The following is an 18,507-nucleotide window of genomic DNA, read 5'->3' as shown; positions in this document are numbered from 1 at the left end:
TTAATTAAATGAACCTAGCAATAATTACTAAATGACGTGCATTTCATGAACCTAATTCTACATGACATGCGCATGATTTTTAATGAAAATTCGTAATTGCTAAAATAAAAAAAAAATCTAACTAAAGCGAGACATTATCCATTTTAAGTTAGGATTAGACTAATCTAACTCCTATCTCAACTTAGAAAATTATCTCATCATGCAATTTAATTCAAAAGATTTTATCTAACCTAGATGCCATCTAAACATGCATTTTTAAAAAAGCTATCTATTTTATCATGTAATTTTATCTAGGAAAATCAATTCTAATCTACATGAAATGCAAATGCAATTTTTGTATTTTTTTTGAAATAAATAAAGCGATGAAGATTTCCGATTAGGTTGATCTTGTTTTGCTAATAAAAATAACATGGCGGATTTGCCTTTGGGGTTAAACAGTAAGCGGGAGAGGCGGAGCCTTGTTCTCGACTGAACTGGATTTTGACTCCACGCAAAAAGCTTCGATGGGATCTCCGACGGACCCGAAGCGAAAACTTAAATGGCACGTTGGACATATTGAAAAATGCCCCTTTTCTCCCGAAAATATAATAAATGCATAAATAGAAATCTTTGTTTTTAGTTTTGCCATTTTTGTGATGGTAGCATTTAGCAATGAAAAGTCACACGAACTCGTAGAGAAGCTCGGGTCAATGAATGATGTTCCTCTCTGGCTAGTTTCTAGAGCAACAACAAGAACACAAGCATCGACATTGTGTAAGCATTGGAGATTAGATCGAACAACGCTGCATTGGACCAAATGAAAAGTTCGACATATAAGTTAATTGAGGGTACACTAATTTTGAATTAAAAAGTAAAAAAAGGGATAAATTTTGAATGAATTAAACCGATAAGTCCCTCTATGCCGGAACAGCTATACTAATGAATGTTCTAGATGATGGTTTTATAAACTCTACATGCTCTAGGTCATGTCTAAAATACGTGGTTTTATTACAAGATTGTTGGATTTTAACACATTACCTTGGATAATGTTAGAAACCGGAAAAGAGGAGAATTTTTATTCTTTGTACACTAAATGGGCCCACCCACCCAGCGAAAACCTTTTCTTTTTGGTCAGATCTAGGAAAACTTGAGCAGGAGGCAAAATAAAGTTGTGCCTTAGCTGACACGTAAATTACATGAATGACCTCAAACCATGAGGAGTAACTGAATTCCGCTTTTTGTTTTTTTGAAGATATTAATAAAACGGTGGCCAATATTGTGTGATTCGGGATGACATAAAGAATTTGATTTAGCGAGACTTTGTTTGTTTTTACAGAAAATAAATGGTTTGAACACTTTTATCATTTTAAATGACTAGTTAATGTAAAATATTTTCATTATGTACAACAATCTATGTCTAAATATTTTTATGAACAATGAGAATATCTTTAATTCGTTTATTTTGATAAACAATACAAGCGATCACTTTTAGGAAATTATTTTCCAAATTATTTATTTTTGCAAAAACAAACCTACCATGAATGAAATGATATAATTAGATTTTGCAACATGGGTGATCTTTTTAGCTCATTTTACGATTACATTGGCTATATAAAGTGACTAAATGGGCTAAAACATGGTCAAGACCAATAGAGCCCATTTACCTGTAATCGGGTTGCCTGTCGACCCCTTATCGGCCCAAAAGAATGACAACAGCGCGAGTACGGATTTGTTTTGCATGTGTTTGTCAATGGAAGGAAAGACACTCCCCAACCGCGATTCTCACCCTTGATGCGACGATTGGTTAGAAACCGGGCACTACGACCGCCAAATCATATAATTAAAAAATAGATCTGATCATGAATCTGATGACTTGCAAGCTTGCCCAAAGGCTTGCCTTAGCCACAAGAGATTAAGACATTTTCGACTGGCTTCGACAAGACCAGCTAGCGAGAAAGCTTGGCCTAGCCCAGTTGGGTCCAAGTCAAGCCCGGCCCATCCTGAATTTCGAATACAAACAATTGGTGATGGACATTGGGTGGTCTAGGTCGAGAGATTAGACCCGACTTTAATGCTTGGACCGGCTCCGGGTCCAACCAGTTGTCACCTCTAGTAAAGGAGGCCGCTTGGGAGCGACCTTAGCAATCAACGCAATCAGTATCTATAACAAGACAATTACTTACTTGGTGGTCAGTCCCTCGTGCCCAAACCTCACATTTCGTCGCGAGAGATGGCAAATAGGTCCACTAGTGTGCTAGGCAAGTGTAGACTATCTAAGCAAGCAAGTTGAAGGGCGTTTTCTGATTTTGCTAACTCGAAACATTCTGAGGTATGTAGAATGCGGTCTGTTTGCACTCCCGTGGACTTAGGCTAAAGTGGGCTTGAAAATAGGGTTCCAGTGAATTTGAGACGAACGATCACTATCATGAGGGGACGATCTCACTAGCATAACGAGTAGATAATTCCCCCGTAGTGGTAGATCTAGATGACGCTTTGTTAGGGATTTAGATAAAGCTGTTCGATAGATTGATTGTTTTGAGAAAAGAGCATATAGGGTTAAAATGGGTTAATGGACGGTTGGCTATTGATGAGCTCGGTTGAATATTGGTAGAAAAAAAACTAAAGGGGTCTAGAAGAGTAAACTGGATCAACCCATTTCGTAACCAAACTCGTGTCACTTCTTTTGTCAATTATTGGAGTTGAGACTTTCACGACCAAACTTAAGCTCCTAAACTAGACCTAGGTCCCTGGGACGATAACTCAAACCTTGACAGTTGGACCTGGGTCTTGGATGATCAAATTTAGGTCTCTAATGGCAAGATCCCACACCCCTAAAAGCCGAGCTCATTTCTAACATTGATGTTATGGATTATACAGAGTCTATGTCGAACACAATTTCACGACCTTTTCTATGTTGTCTGGAAAATTGCCGAATAAAAAGACTAGATGTCAACTATCAAATGAAAAAACGACATTCAATGTCGGATAAAAAAAATTAATGTCATAGGTAGACAGTTAAGCGGGTGGGTCGGGTCGGGTTTGGGTCGGGTCGCCGTGGTCCCAGGCCCAAAATCGATCCATTTAACCCGTTTATGACCCGTTTATTAAATCTGAAAATTTTGGCCCATCCCAACTCATACCCGACCCATTTAATTAAACTTAATTTATTATATATATATATATTTGAAAAAATGGTATTGTTAAAATAATTTTATACAACAAAATTTAATGGATAATTTTATAATTTTTAAAATAATTATTTTAAAAATCGAATTTTAATTATTTTTTTTTTAAATATAAATTTTCTTTTTTCTTTTTCTTTCTTCTTCTTCTTCTTCTTTTTTTTTTTGCCGAAGGAGAACACGCTGCTTCGGATGGCGACTCTACTCCCACAATCACGTTCCGATGCCTCCAGCGACGTCGCTTTTTGGCCTTCGGACAGTTCTGACAATTATTGATGTTGTTCTGGTTCAACTAAGTGGAGATCATTTAATGGAAGGCTTTTGTCACATATGCCTCCCTCCATCCATCCCTGTCTTCTCCTCTGTCCCGCAGACACCCTCTCGAGACACTTTGCCTAGGTGGGGCCTTTACCTTGCAACATGCTCTGATTGCTGGTCTCATCACCTTCAAGCCTCTTTGATCCGACTGCAGGTGGGGGGCCTCAGAAAATGGTTAAAGAACAGCTGCCTCCATCCTGCTTTTATTAGTCAGTCAGTCCACTTTGATTCCGCATTGAGCCAACTAATCCCATTGTTTATGTCCCATTTGATGGGTCTTTCCGTTGCCGTAACTTTTCTCCTCTTCACTCGAGGTTGAACTCTCTCAGTCCAACTTTTCTCAGTTCCCAAAGCAGTGACTGCAAGATTACAGTGAAAAAGGTGGAAACTTTCCATTGAAACCTAGTTGAGTTGGGGCCTTCTGCTATCCTTTTCGACGGTTCCTTTCCCTGTCTCTCTTACCTTCATCATGGTTTTACTTTTTGTGAGGATGGATGATGGGAGTTTCCAAAAGAACCAGAAATAGACAGCCCCTTCCCAGGACTGTGAAAATGACAAGAAGCAATGGGAAAGAAACGGAGCACATGCTTATGCTATCCTCATCTCTTTCTCTTCTGCATTGGTTGCAATTTTCAATCCTTTCCCTTTTGTCCTCATCCTGAATGGCACATTACATGGACCCTCACTGTCTCTGAGTAGATAGATTGGTGAAATTCCCAGCTGGGCAACAGGTGGCAATGGTTTTGCACAGCTTGTGTGGCTGGTGAAATAGCTCCGTCGTAAAGTAATCTTTTGCTAAGGTGAGGTTTCTTCCTCTTTGGATCTGTGGAAATGACTCCCATTTACTCTGTTTGATGAAATCCATTCCATTTCCATGCCTGTACTGGTACTTCATAGTTGACTGCTCATGGTTTTTATGCCTTATTCTAAAGTTACTTGAGTCGGGGTTTGTCAGTAATACTGGGATTAGGTGTCTGAAGACAGTGTGTGGTTCTTGATCTTCATGAAAGCAGATGGGAGAGACAACAGCTGCTTCAAATGCTGCTCTTGAAGCATCTGTTTCATTTGGTAGGTTTGGGGGTGATTCGCTCTCTTGGGAGAGATGGTCATCCTTTTCGCCTAATAAATATATGGAAGAAGTAGAGAAGTGTGCTGCGCCTGGATCAGTGGCCATGAAAAGGGCCTACTTTGAAGCGCATTACAAGAAGATCGCTGCTCAAAAGGCCGAGTTACTGGATGAGGAGAAGAAAATGATGGCTGATTCGTGGCCAACGGGTGAAAGAAATGGAGATCTGAATAGGGATGTCGATGAGGCCACGTTTGAGATCAATACGCACGAGGATCAAAGTCACTTCGGAGCAATTAAACAAGAGATGAGCTTGTTAGCTGAGGCAAATGCTTTGTACAGTGAAGACCCGAACGAGGATGACTTGATTACTATTGAATGTCAAAGCTTGTTGGTTGTGGGAGTGCAAGTAGAACCGGAGAGAAATCTCGAAATCAGCGACTTGGGTGAACCAGAGGGAAATTAACTTGGTGAAGGAAGTGGTAGAAGTGCTCCACAACATGGAGAGACCAGAAGAGCACAATTTCGTGAAGGATGTGCAAGAAGTGGTTCCTTCTATTGGATCTCAAGATGATGTCATGGAAGTTCAGCCACATTGTGAAATCGAGACAAAAGCCACTCCAAAGTATGAAGTGAAGAGTGCAAAGTCGAGTAAGCCAAAGCTCCCTCAAAGGTATATGATAAACAAAATTTCTTGACCATCATTGAAAGATCTTGATTATACATGCTTTGATCATACTGCTGGTCCCCTTTCTTTGTCTGGTCCAGATTAGCAGCATAAGTAAGGAGCAGAGTGCTGTGGTACATAAGAGCAGGCCACAGTCACCAGTGATGAAATCGCCAAAAGTGACCACCCCTCGACAGTTGAGGCGATCGGCTTCCACTACCCCAATAGCATCCTCATTGAGATCTTCGGGCAAGCCAGGAATTACTCCGTCTTCAACCAAGAGCAAGAACCTTTCAACAGGAGAGAAGAAAAATGCAGTTCCTAAAGCCTTGCACATGTCGATTGCTTTGGGTTCCACAAATTCTCATCCGGCTTCTCCCGCCACAAGGAAATCTTTCATCATGGAGAGAATGGGGGATAAGGACATTGTCAAGCGAGCATTCAAGATGTTCCAGAACAATAATGCGGGCCAGAAGTTGTCTGGCGAAGAATCAGAGAAGGTAAGTTTTGTGATGATGTTGACCTCTCTCATCTCAAACATACAACTCCTTCGTTGGAACTTGGAACTGATGATTATTATTGTTCAAAATCCTGTTGTCTGTAACATTCAAAGCACGTGGGTTCTAACTTGGCAGGTGCTTTCCAGGGAGGGAGAACCAAAGGCTTCCATTCCCCTAATTAGACAGAAGGAAAATGGGGGGTAATGAATTTAATAACATTCTCCATGCATATTGCCCCAGTTGCATCCAACCTTTTGCCTGAATCAATGCACATGATGTTTTCTGACTGATGCTAACCTTTTCAGTTTGCAACATTACTCTCTAATGCTGTTTAAAAAGTATTATACTAGCACATCATTAACATCGATCTCATATATCATTCTTCAGGCCACTTAAAGCAGGGAGTGGGGCACAAAAAGCTTCTCAGCCTGCGTCTTCTTCCTATGGCTCCAGAAGTGATGAGAGGGCGGGAAGGTTGCAGAGGTTCCACTGGTGTGCATCATTTTATCCTTTTAGTCTGAAAATGTTTCTTCCGTCTCCTTTACAGGCTTCAATTTTTCTCATCATCTTATTTCAGTTAATGAAGAAGTTGAAGGAAAGATCCACGGCTGTAGATAAAGGAAAGCTGCAATCTCAAGCAAAATTAAAGGTATAAACAACATATCTACTTGGGTCTGTGCAATTTTTTACTTCCTGGAATTTGTGAAAATTTTGGCATGAGATCCTATTTAAAGATCATATTAGTACAAGAAGATTGGTTTTTATCAGGAAGAAAAGAAGGCAGGGCACAAAAACTCAAGACCCAGTCTCACCCAGAGAGGCACACCCACATCAGGTCAGCCAGGGCATAGTAAATTGACAAACGGCCTGAAAAAGGTACAGTTCTTTTGTATTAATCCATTCAAACCATTTGCGATCGTGAAGTGCTTACATTATAAATAGAGTTCGGTTGCGTGCCTTGGAGGAGAGCATATATTAGCGAAGGAACAATGTTTCTCAATTGTCCAGACTAAATGGAGCAGCTATTCTGTCTGAGAATAATATGTTTATATCACAAGTCATTATTGGACACGTCTGTGTCTAGTGTTGACTGGAGAATGCTGGGGGAGGGGTAAAAGGAGGTCATCTTCTCATCATTAATTTTGGTACATCTTTATTTCCAAATGAGCTTAAGAGTGTTTGATATGATGCTATCAACTGTCAACTCTTCCAGTGCAAACCGGCTAACTCAGAAGCGAGAATCAAAGTGCTCTAGTTACTGCAGTTCTTCATAAGCCTTTGGGCAGTGTTATATCTGGATGAGAGACAAGAAGGCAAAAGCACGACAATTTCATATAGCCTAGATTAATTTTCGCTGTTGATTGTGTACCTTTGCTTCGTTCATGGACATTTTTATTATGGCAATAGCACTAAAAAATTGTTTAATCAATTTTACAGGTGGTTAACAAGGCTGAAGCTCGATGATTATTCAAAAAGGATGCTTGAGGAAGGGTGCTGAAGAGATGGGTCTGGTTTGGAGTACTTCAGAGGCATTCTGAGAGAATTATCCACATACCCAATGGTGTGTAAAGTTAGCGGATCGCCTCGAGTCATTTATGAGACAGGAGGAGCTTTGAATTAATGACTAGAGAGACGCCCATATCTTGGTTATGTTGTGGGAAGATATAAGTAGTGTTGAATTAATGGTAAGGTAGGCATTTTTCTCTATCTTTACACATATACAGGGTGATTGTCTCAGAAACTTTTATATATTGAATTCGTCTGAGAATCTGTGAAAGGTGTAAGAGTCCTCTGTAGGCCCCGTGGCTTCTTTTACATAGGACTAGTTTGCAGTTTCTATACTTTATGCTGGAGACCCGTAGTATTGGCAGGATGTCGAGCGCAGTTATACCTTCTTGAAAGGTCTTTACACAAATGAAGGTGGGTATTCTTCACGAAATTGGTAGAGCATAAGTTTGAGATAGCAGATTGGTGGACTGTGAATGCTTAATCCCATCGATTTGAACATTCTCTCTCTCTCTCTCTCTCTATCTTTCTTTGAGTAAATTTTGCCTTAGATAACTTCCATTTGTTTATCTATGGTTGGAAGAACAACTCTCCGTCTTCCTCAACTCTCCTTATTCTTTCAAATGGAACTTTTTTGACATATGATGCTCTGAACGGGATACATAGTCGGCTTCCATCTTGTTCCTGTCAAGAGCATGATTGTGTTATTACTCTCTAGAAAGTGCATTTTGGTTTGGAGTTTAGGATCCTCGTAATCTATCACATGAAACATCTGGTAACTGTTGAATTGGTGAGTTCTGAATCCCATCTTCCATGCGAATCTCACTTGATCCAACAAATGGAAGACGAGTTGCAGTACTCATGTTCGGTTTTCTGCAAAAGTGGGGTCTTTTCATGGGCTATTCGGTTTCTATCAATTTTGTTTTCACCAGTGGATTTCTCAGAGGAAATGACTGCATGTTCTTAGGTGTTTCGCATGCTCTTCTTTTGCATGACTGTATCGATGGAGGCGATTATTCTTTCTTTTGTTCATCTCATACCCTGAAACAGCCGATTCAACATATTTCTTTGAACTTGATAGTTCCATGGAGATCCTACATTATGAGTACTGAAAGATCAGAATAAATGACTCTTTTGAAATAGTTTCTCGGTATGTCCCATTTCAGAATCTCGAAGCCTAAACAGTTGTCAGGAATTGAAGGTTCTCTTCTACGGTAACACAGTTAAAATCACTCGCGGAATGTGCGCATAAGACACTCTTCTCCTTCAATCATCTCGGACTAAGCATAATGATCAAGCTCAACAGTTCGACTGACACTCGCACTAATTACTCAGGTTACAAAAGAGAAAACATTGCAACAGCAAGTGCGGAAAAAAGAAAAACGATATACACGATCATATTTACCAATAATTGGGAAAGAATATGATGCAAATGAAAGAATGCTCGATGCTTGCTCGTATAGTACACTTTCTATGATGCCTATACACATTAGCCTGTTCGCTTTCAAATACGAGCCGAATCATAAATCTGAATCAGATCCACTAGACATGCTCCCGGACTTCTCCGACAGGAAATGTGGTGGCAACTTTGGAAACCTTACAGGGGGTCTTGTTGCTGGAGATGTTGGCGATGATGACCCTGTGCTTGCCGTCGCCGTTTTCCTCCTCTGCTGGTTTCGAGCAATTTCCACACACGCCTGATCAACCATGTTCAGGAAATCCTTAACAATAACAAACAGCTGAAGTGGGTTTGCTCCTTTGTCCTTTGAGGCCCCTGGTTGGTAGTACTCAGTTGTCCTCTTTACCATCTCCATCACAGCTGCCTGATCTGTCCTCAAGGCACTCAATTCTTCTTTGGCGGCTTTGAGAAATCCTTGCATTACTCTCACGAACCCTCCTCCGTCCCTAGTACCTCGAGACACGAGTTGCCGGATTTCCTCTGTACGGGATGTAAGAGCTGCACATGAGGCAGCGAAGGTTTCATAGTCAATTGCTGCGGCTTTCTTCACGTTAGAGAACTCAGCGCTGAGACCTCCTATGATCGGCAATCCTAACATCATGTACTCCTTCTCTCTTTCCTCTCCTGACATCCTATGCTCAGAGTGTGTGCTTGCACTGCTGCTCTGGCTGCTGGTGCGGCTCAAGCTATGGTTCCGGTTGGCAACACAGCGTTTCCCTTCTGCTCGGACCACCTCTTCCACGACAAAGTGAAGCAAGGTAGTCTTTCCATCGGTGCTTTTGACATCGGAGAGTTTCCGCAGAGAGGTGAGGTTGAAGGCTTGCGCATTTCCTCGGGAAGTTCCAGCATTCATGTGATTGCCAGCCTTAAGAATCGCTTCCAAAAGTTTCATGAAGAGTCCTCGTGATCGAAGTTCCTTGCAGCCCGACTCAAGTGTTTGTAAAGATTCCTTTAGCTGCAGGGTCTCTGATTCGTAGTTCAGCCTAAACAGCATGGCGCTAAAACGAGTGAAAGCGGAGGGGACAGCTTTGAGGATGTGGTAGAGGAAAGACTCTGCATCGGCAAGTCTTGTGGGGTCGCCAGCGAATCCGAGGATCTGGGCTTCCTCTTCTTTCGTGGGGTAATCCTGTCAAGCTTTTCGAGTATCGGCATTTAGGCCTTGGCCTTCGGTGAGCACACTGAGAATTTCTTTGCGGGAAACAGCCAGAGACTTGAGCACAATCGCAATGTTCTGCGACCTTCGAGGATCGAGTATAAAGATCTGTCCTGATGGGCCTGGAGTGACAGCACTAGGAATCGCTGAACTGGTTTTCCCTCGAGGAGATTTGCGGTTGGTGGCGACAGATCCGAATAGAGCTGTCATCAGATCATCGTCAAACCTACAGCAAGTAATGGCAAATGAGCATGGGGTTAGAAACAAAAAATCTTCGATGAATCTCGATGTCCTGAAGCTACTAGAATCCGCAAGTTTATCAGGATGCGCTTACTTGAAAGAACCACCATCGATTTTGTTCCACACCATCGAATGTTCCGTGTTGGCAATGTTGACCTTATCCCAGTGCAGTGGCTTCAGCTTCACCTGATCTTTTCCGGTTTGAGCGCTCCCCGATAATGATTCCTCTAGTTTATTGGGCCCTGGCATTGCTTTTGGCAGTGGCGGGGAGGTTTCAGTGATGAAGCTGGACCACCCGCCTTCGGAGGTGGAGGAGGTGGTGGCACTCTCGCGGCTGGGATTGGTGGAGGAGGTGGTGATGCGGCCCTTGTATCTGCTCCGATTGCTGATGAGGTGAGTATCTCCATTAACCTTTTGGGTGGTGCTAATGGTGGAGCAGGTGGTGCTGTTGGTGGCACCGGCGGAGCAATAGCATTTGGCGGTCGAGTTGACGTGGTGGATTTCTCCACAGCCTCTAGTGGGTGACCGGCAGGCGGAGGAGTCGGAAAAGCAGGCGTGGCGTTCTGAACCGGGTCGTTTGCTTCTGGTTTGTACTGGCCGTAGGAAGTCGTGGACTTCTCTCGGAGCAAAGGGAATTCCTGGACGGGCTCGGAGTTTCTCCAGCGACCTCTTCCAGGCGCCGTGCCTTCCTCCTCCGCTTCTCCTCCATCTTTCGGGCTTGGCAAAGCCTGCTTCTCGAAGTTCTTGCCACTCCTCCCCTGAAGCTTCCTCCAGTAAAGAACGTCCAGTCCATTCTCATCCACTATCAGCCCCTTAATATTACCATCGAACCGCGTAAAGTCGTCGCGCGAGATCGTCGGGAGGCCGCCACCGGAGCCGCTCTCCTCCTTCCTCCGCCGCGCGACCGCTCGCCTCTTGAGCAGAAAGAAGACGAGCCCCGAAATCACCACCGTGCTGGCCGCGGTGGCGACGACCGCCGTGGCTATGATCTGTTTGTCCGACCCAGAAGACGAAGGGGCCGGCGTGGGCTGCGGCAATCCTACCGGCGGCGGAGGTGGAGGCGGAGGCGGAGGTGGCGGAAGCGGCGGGGAGGCCGTAGGGATGGTTGGAGGGTAGGAGCTGGGACGGGGGCCGAGCCTGGATAGAAAACCTCGATGTTCTGCCCGCCGTTGACGAGGCGGGTGTAGGAGACAAACGCGAGGAAGAGAACCCACATGAGAACGGAGGATCTTCGGTGAAGAAACGAGGCCATGGGAGAGCGTTGTCGGATCAAAACCGCAGAGAAAGAGACCAAAATCTTCTGTCGCTTTTCTCCTGTTCTGCAAGATGATGAAACGGAGCAAGAGGAGAAGGTCAGCTGCTGTCTTTTGGCTTTTGGTCTCTCGTCGCTGACAGTTTCTAAGGAGGCAGCTTCCGGTTGGTGGCACAGGTCCTTTTTTTTTTTTCCCGGGTGTTTTGCCTCCGCGCAATGACCGGAATGGCCCCCGTTCACAGAAGTCAACGCCTTCCGACTAGGGGCGCTTTGGTCATTTCACAAACAAATACGAAAAGGACAGTAAGAGCACGGGAGGCTATGTCGTTTGGTCAAGACCAAGTCGGCGAGAGCGTTGAAATGGTACCCGCGGAAACTGATCTTAAAGAAAGGCGATATGATCTGTTCCTTGATGGGCGAGTGCTCAACGACAATTTCCCGATTAAAGCAAGCGAATTATTATAATCGGACGAGTTGTGTCTCGAGGAGGAGGATTGTCAATGAGTGCAGAGTTGAGAAAACAAAAAGAAAGTCCTAAGAGGAGACTTTCATCGGGTTGGGAATTTACCTAAGCATTCACGGGGGGCGGGAGAAGCTTCCGTCGCGTGCCGATCCATCAAGTGAATTCGGGAATGTTTAATGTGGAGATGCCGCCAACCCCGCGGTCATTTTCTTCACGCGGCATAGATCAGGAGATTGGGCGATGGGGATGGTGCGTGGTCCCGGCAGGAGAAGAGAGACAGGGACAGGGGGGAGACAGGGGGAGGTGGGGTTGGGTGGTTCGTTGACCAGGCTCTGCATTTGAAACTGGGATGGTATTGCAGTTGGTGGTGAAGATGAACGAGCAACCACGGCAGGGGCCTGGCCAGAAAGGGAAAAAAATAAGCAAAAACTGCATGGTTTGACTTTGGCAAAGGTCGTATCCTTTCGGATCGGCGAAGGGGGAAAGGTATAATTTCAAATCTTGGAGATTATGTAGTAAGTTGTAACGGCGCAGAATAAGTCTTAGGTGTTGAAATCCTTGAGATCTCATACGTTGAAAGTCTAAAGTGTAAGGTGAAATGTGGGAACAAAAAGTCACGCAAGAGGCAATAAATGACAGCTTGATTCCGATTACATCCCGCTTTGCTTGCACTCCTAAAACCCTAAGAAAGGCTGTAAGCAAACGGGAATTGCCTTAAGTAACACAGTGAAGTGGATTAGCCATGACGATTCGGAGAGGGGTGGATTGGCCGTCAAGTGGAACTTTAATCTAAGTAACGAAACTAGTGTCCTAGTCCATCTTTATTTCCTATGCCGCTGGTTCCCCAAATGGTTCCTAAGAGGAAAAGAGAGCGGAACCGAAGAGAGAGGATAATAAAAGTGGTTTTATGCTCATTGCTGCTGTGTTTGAACCTATTAAGAGATTGTGTATGCTTAGGGCGCTCATGATAAAATTTATATATCTCTATTTTTCTATTCTTCTGTTCCCCGGAATAGGTTTGGAACAAAAATTCGTTTAGTAATGCAATTTGATTTTTTTAATTCTGGAACAGATTTTTATTTCAAGAAATAGATTTGAAGAAGAAATTAAACCGAAATTTTTAACTTCTCAATTTAAATAACAGGAAAATCAATTTATGTTAGAAATTTTGTCGCGCACCCTTATCGTTTTTAGGATATCTTGTCCGGATTTAGCAACTGGCCAAGATAAATCAAGACCTACACTAAGGAAATCCCAGTAGGGTTTGTTACGAAATGTTAAGCGTGACCATTTGATTAGCGAACTACGTCATAGGCACAAGGCATAATAGGGACGTTTTCTTCTGTAGGATTGCCTACTACGTGTTCTCAAACCCAATACCTTTTTTTTATTCTTTTCCCCAGAAACAGATTAGGAAAGGGTCAGGTCTTGTCATCCAATTAAAGTTGTTGGATTAGATCTCCCAAACTTTTTTCAACAAATCCAAACGCCCAAATTGGTAGGAGCATATGTTACCTGGTTTGTTAGATTTCGTCGTTCATCCTCCATCCTGTCAGAGAAGATGTTTTCAGAACTAGATGGATTGTGCTATTGCAGAATCTGGACCGACCTCCCGGTTCGATATCAGATGAAGTGAGACAGAGATAAACATAAAACCGACAACTATCAAGTGGCTTACGATTGATAATTCAGGAGTTTTTGTGTTTGTCGTATGCGAATAATTGATCAACATAAGATACCCCAAAAGAGTAACCAGTGGAACTGCGAAAATTGGATTATACGAAATTTTCCGGACAAGTGTCCTCTATGCTGCTCGCTGTCTCTGTTAATGTCTCTATTATCGTCGATTCACTAGTTGCAAATTCCATACTTATCATTATTCAAATGGATGAACGATTTGGATGGTTGAGATACCGAATAGAGACACCGAAAGGGTAGATGATCTCGTTCCAAAATTTTCAGATTGTGTACTCGATCCAGAGAGACGAGTCTAGAAGATGTCGAACAGGTCCCATGAGATGGTGAAATACCAGGACTAGGATCCATCACGTTTAGTTTGTCGGAAGAAAGTTTCCTGAACCGACCTGTTTACTAATTGACAGGGATTCCTTCATCACCAGCAACGAGCGACTTTGACCCATAAACACATCTAGAACGCAACAGCAAACGAAGATGCTGTCACCCGGATCAACCTACCCCGTTTTCCAACCCTTGCTAAACCCCGCCATTGTTGACATTGGGCGGTCTAGAGGGAGAAGATAGGGGAGGAACTAAAGTTTTTAGCCGTACGTGATGAAAAAATTTACGATTAATATCATGATTAATCTCAAAATCTAAACTAATACATCTATGATAAATTTATCTAAAGCTAATTTTTCGACAACAAAAAATCCAAAATTAGTACATCTTTGACAAATTTACCGCTTGAACTAATACACTCGTGACAAATTTACCATATGTTAATTCCCATTAAATTTCACCGTTAAATTGTTGAGTTGGATGATACGTGATAACCGCCTAGTGTACCAATTTGGGATTTTACTCTTCATTTGTTACGAGTGTATTGTGAATTTTTTGTAGTATAAATTCAATTTAACAAAAAGTATATTTATCATAATTATACAAGTTTAGGATTTTTGCGGGTCAAAAAATTTGTTCATGGTAAATTTGTCATAAGTGCACTAATTTGGGATTTTTTTGTGGTCATTTGGGATAAATTTATCACATATATACTAGTTTGGGATTTTTTGGTGGTAAAAAAACTAGTTTGAGGTAAATTTTTTTTTTTTTTTGGGTCAATAGTTTGAGATAAATTTGTTACAAGTATACAAATTTGGCGTTTCTTGTGGTACTAATCCAAAAATGTATATCTATTATCAATAGGAGATTAGCATGAAGGAGTTTTCAAATTTTGTTTTGATGATTTGATGACTTCAAAACACCACGGTAGGGACTCGAGTTCACCGTCGGTGGAATTTCATTGTGCTGAATGTTTTATCTCCTACGAAATCATTGATCATTGTCTTAAAGAGCAAATCATTCTATTAATTAACACTCCGTTTATTTTGTGGAAACCTTTTCTATGAAATTTTTTTCCTCATTAATGACATTTGGATTGCTTAGCAAAATGCATCGTAGAAAATCTATATTTAAGTTTAGGAATATGATTCTCTCTTTAGAAAAAGAAATTTATGACTAGATATTGACGCTTGAATTAAAATCTCCACACTTGAGCATAGGAACCTTAATGCTTGTTTCGTTGGAGAAATCTTCTTGAAGTGTTTTGAAGTTAACAAATCGTTTCTATCAGTCTAGTCCGAGGCTTCGGACTACGCTATTTAAAGTCGAAGACCTTGGGACAGCCGAGACTCAAGACTCAAAGTCTATCCTCATTGTCGTCTCTAATCCGTTGAAGAAATGTTATCCGAATCGGATGTTTCGTTGAGGATTTAACCTTATCAGCGGAGAAGATCTCATGGCTGGAGAAGATATAAACGGAGTCCTTTGATTGATCGAAGATTGATTCGATAATTGAAGATCCCGGTGATTGCCTAAATATTATTAGAAGGTTTCGCTTATGGAAACCGAGATCCCGATTGTATGGACGAACATGATTGATGGGCTATCAACACGTTCCATTAATAGCTTGGACAATTTTCCTAATTGATTCCGTCCAACGGGTAGATTGGAGGAATTCCTTTGGTAAGTGCCAACGGGTATGATGGCATAAATGAGTATATAAGGAAGACTGTCTTAGTTGTTCAAGGAGTGCGCGATAGAAGAATTCCAAAGTCGAAGCTCCTTTTTGTTTAGACAAATCCTTTGAGCGAATACTTGTATACGAAAGAGAGTCTATATTTGTGAGAAATCTTGAGGAGGTGTGGTAGAACATCTACTTTGTGGAATCAAGGCAAAGTTGTCTTTGTAACCTCTTTCTTGTTCATAGTGGAATCCGGCCAATAAGCTGTTAGTGAAGAAGAGTGGACGTAGGCTTGATATAAGCCGAACCACTATAAACCGCGTGTTAAATTTTCTCTTCTCTCAGTCTTACTTTGATTATCGTTTTACCCAAACTGTCTAATATTGTGCAATTGCTTGAGAAAATTCTTTATATACCTATTCACCCCCTCTAGGTACTCATACTAGCAATATCAGTTTCCGAGACCCTAATGTCCTAGAATGGATCTTCAGCACCTAGGCTCAGGTCAAGGCCAACTTGTGACCCCTTGTGCTTGTGCCTTGATCGTTGACACACACACTTGGGTCCATTGAAGTTGGAGCTAGGTCCCCAACACTTGGGCTTAGGTCCATAAAGGTCGAGCAAGGATTTAATACCTATGCTCGGATCATTAGTACCTAGGTCAAATCCACAAAGGTCGCCGAGTTCTTGGCACTTGAGCTTAGGTCCCCAATGCTTGGGTCTATTGAGATTGAGGCCTTAGACCCTAATGCCCATGCCCATGCCCATGTCCATCCATCAAAGGGCATTGGGACTAATGCTCGGGTCCTTAGTGCCCATACCCATGTCCATTGAAGTAGAGAGCCCTACACTTAGGCCCTGAACCCCACTGCTCGTGCTTGGGTCTATCATGTTTGAGCTTGAGTCCATTGAGGCCAAGATCCAAGACCCTAATGCTATACCCTGATCCATCGTGGCTAAGCCTGGGACCTTAGTGCCCTTGCTTGGGTCTGGATGCACGAAAATCGAGCTTGAGACCTTAGTGCCAATGCTCAAATCTACTGCGTCCAAGGCTAGGGTCCCCAACACTCGAGCCTATATCCATTGATGCTAGGCCTAAGACTCGACAATTAGGCTTGTTTATTGAGGACCTAAACCTAGTCATTGGGGATCCGACCACATACATTGAGGTCCCAAGCTCGGGCTTTGTGGACTTGAGTATAGGCTTGGAGCACTAGAGTCCTACACTAAGCTTTTATGGACCTAAGCTCAAATATTAGGGATCAAGGCATGGGCATCGGGTTCTTAGTTTCGACTTCTTTGGAGCTAGGACTAGTGCCTGTGCTTTTGTTCATGTTGGGGTCCATTGAGGCTAAACTTGGAATCCTAATGCCTATACCCAATTTCCCAATTGCTTGTATGCAAGTCACAAATGCCTGGATAATTTATGTGGATTTAGGAAAATCAAACAAGAATTTTCTTTTCAAACGATAGAAAAAACTTTTTTATTTTTTTTTCCAATAGTTTTCAAAAATATATCATTTTTCATAAAACAACTTAATGTAAGCATCGTACAGGCATTTGCTAACCACTTCTCTCATGAGCTTTTACAGGCAACTGAAGTGTTCATTCTCTTAGTCCTACCGCGTACCAACCATTCCACCAGATTGCATGGTAAGTCTTCTCATCCAATTAAAGTAATGTCGGGTTGAACATTTTGTACAATTTTGTGCACCGTCGGGATCATCCGTCCTTATTTAACTCCTTTCATTTAACATTCAATGAAATATATAATGGCATATGATATTGACGATGGCACCAGATGCCGACCATGGAAAGAATAGATTAAACGCATAAAACCAACATAAGAACGGGGACGCCTTACGAATATCATCTCTTTAAAATTTGCAATGACTTTTTAGATTTCGAACAAAGCATTAACTTTGATTACAAAACCTCTATAATATATTTATCCGTCAGATTCGTCATTATTGATTCGGATGGTCAATCAGAATTTATAAATGGTTACAAAATATCATCGCACGAGTCGCTTCCACTTCCCAGTACCAAGATTTGAAATTATTTTATTCGCTATCCTTGTTTTGAGATGAACTGTCAGATAGAATAAGGGAAGGCCGGCAGGTTAGGAAAGGGACAACTGTCCAGGCCACATTGGCGTGATCTTGGGCCGTGAGGCTCAGGTACCGGCCCATTCAGACAAAGGGAAATGCCACTTAACGTGCCCTTGAGAGACAACCCTGGTTCAATATCTACGTTTCTGGTTTTTCGAAAGAAAATTGCATTTATTGCTCAAAAAGATATATGAGGAGTACATTAAATTTAATGGCAAGGCAAATTGAAGTAAAGGCCAAAATGCTATAAAACAAAACCAAAGACAAAAAATAAGGAGATCAATAGAATGCCGGCAAGGTTAAGAACATACTCGTTTCTTTATGAAACGAACCTATCAAGCAAAATAATTAACAACCCATTGTTGGATTTGGTATTATCGTAAATGATAAACGCACATTGAAATTTTTTTCTCCAATAATTACAGCATTGCCATTTTGTAATGGGCACCTAAGTTTGACTTCTTCTATACCATCGGAGACAACCAAAATAAGTTAAATACATATAGATCTTACTTTTGGAAGATCAAATTTGTGGTTGAGTGAGACAGCAGAGCTCCTGCAATTGTCGACGAAATTGGAGTTGGGGACCTATATATGAACAAAGCCTGAGAGTATTGAATACCCAAAAACATTATTAAACTCTCATATCTTAATCATGAGAGAATAACCTGTAGGTTTAGAAATAGATTTAAGAGTTCAACTCTCATAACTAAAACTAGATTAGGGTAGAGAACTCCCGGATCTAAATCGGGAGAGAAGAAAAAAGAAGAAATAAACAAGAAAACTCAAATAAAATCAACAACAAATGAAGGGGAGGGTGAGACTTGCTCAAATCCTCTCCCATAATTGAAGGTTTAGTGTCCGTTATTGATTCGTATGATCTTGCAACAATTTCGTCTATGAATAAATGT

General features: G+C 42.0%; 4 protein-coding genes across 5 annotated transcripts; 2 read left to right on the top strand and 2 right to left on the bottom strand.

The window, feature by feature from the left end:
* The first annotated feature begins 3,474 nt into the window (after window positions 1-3,474).
* LOC120290965 (protein WVD2-like 7) lies at window positions 3,475-5,211 on the top strand. 2 transcript variants are annotated; one of them, XM_039307878.1, is made up of 2 exons: window positions 3,475-4,279; window positions 4,493-5,211. In XM_039307878.1, the coding sequence occupies exon 2, from the start codon at window positions 4,493-4,495 to the stop codon at window positions 5,009-5,011; it is 519 nt and encodes a 172-aa protein (XP_039163812.1). In that variant the 5' UTR covers window positions 3,475-4,279; the 3' UTR covers window positions 5,012-5,211. The 2 variants fall into 2 exon arrangements, with proteins under 2 accessions (XP_039163812.1, XP_039163811.1); XM_039307877.1 differs by having other exon boundaries at window positions 4,435-5,211.
* An 89-nt stretch (window positions 5,212-5,300) lies between these two features.
* LOC120290966 lies at window positions 5,301-6,362 on the top strand. Its single transcript, XM_039307879.1, has 4 exons — window positions 5,301-5,712; window positions 5,848-5,912; window positions 6,100-6,204; window positions 6,290-6,362. Exons 1-4 carry the CDS (start codon window positions 5,377-5,379, stop codon window positions 6,291-6,293), a joined length of 510 nt encoding a protein of 169 aa, XP_039163813.1. The 5' UTR covers window positions 5,301-5,376; the 3' UTR covers window positions 6,294-6,362.
* A 2,118-nt stretch (window positions 6,363-8,480) lies between these two features.
* Window positions 8,481-10,333, bottom strand: LOC120290268 (formin-like protein 4). Its single transcript, XM_039306131.1, is given in 2 exon segments — window positions 8,481-10,056; window positions 10,165-10,333. Coding segments are annotated over 2 exon segments (1,473 nt in total). The 5' UTR covers window positions 10,320-10,333; the 3' UTR covers window positions 8,481-8,738.
* Window positions 10,328-13,333, bottom strand: LOC120290733 (formin-like protein 8; the record flags this gene model as incomplete). Its single annotated transcript, XM_039307112.1, has 2 exons — window positions 13,301-13,333; window positions 10,328-11,389 (listed from the first exon to the last, which is right to left on the bottom strand). Coding segments are annotated over exons 1-2 (1,095 nt in total), but the record flags the coding sequence as incomplete, so codon positions are not given.
* Window positions 13,334-18,507: the final 5,174 nt, after the last annotated feature.

The sequence above is a fragment of the Eucalyptus grandis genome, chromosome 2 (genome assembly GCF_016545825.1).
Source record: "Eucalyptus grandis isolate ANBG69807.140 chromosome 2, ASM1654582v1, whole genome shotgun sequence".
In the NCBI taxonomy this organism is placed as follows: domain Eukaryota; kingdom Viridiplantae; phylum Streptophyta; class Magnoliopsida; order Myrtales; family Myrtaceae; genus Eucalyptus; species Eucalyptus grandis.
This window is presented reverse-complemented; position numbering and strand designations above follow the sequence as displayed.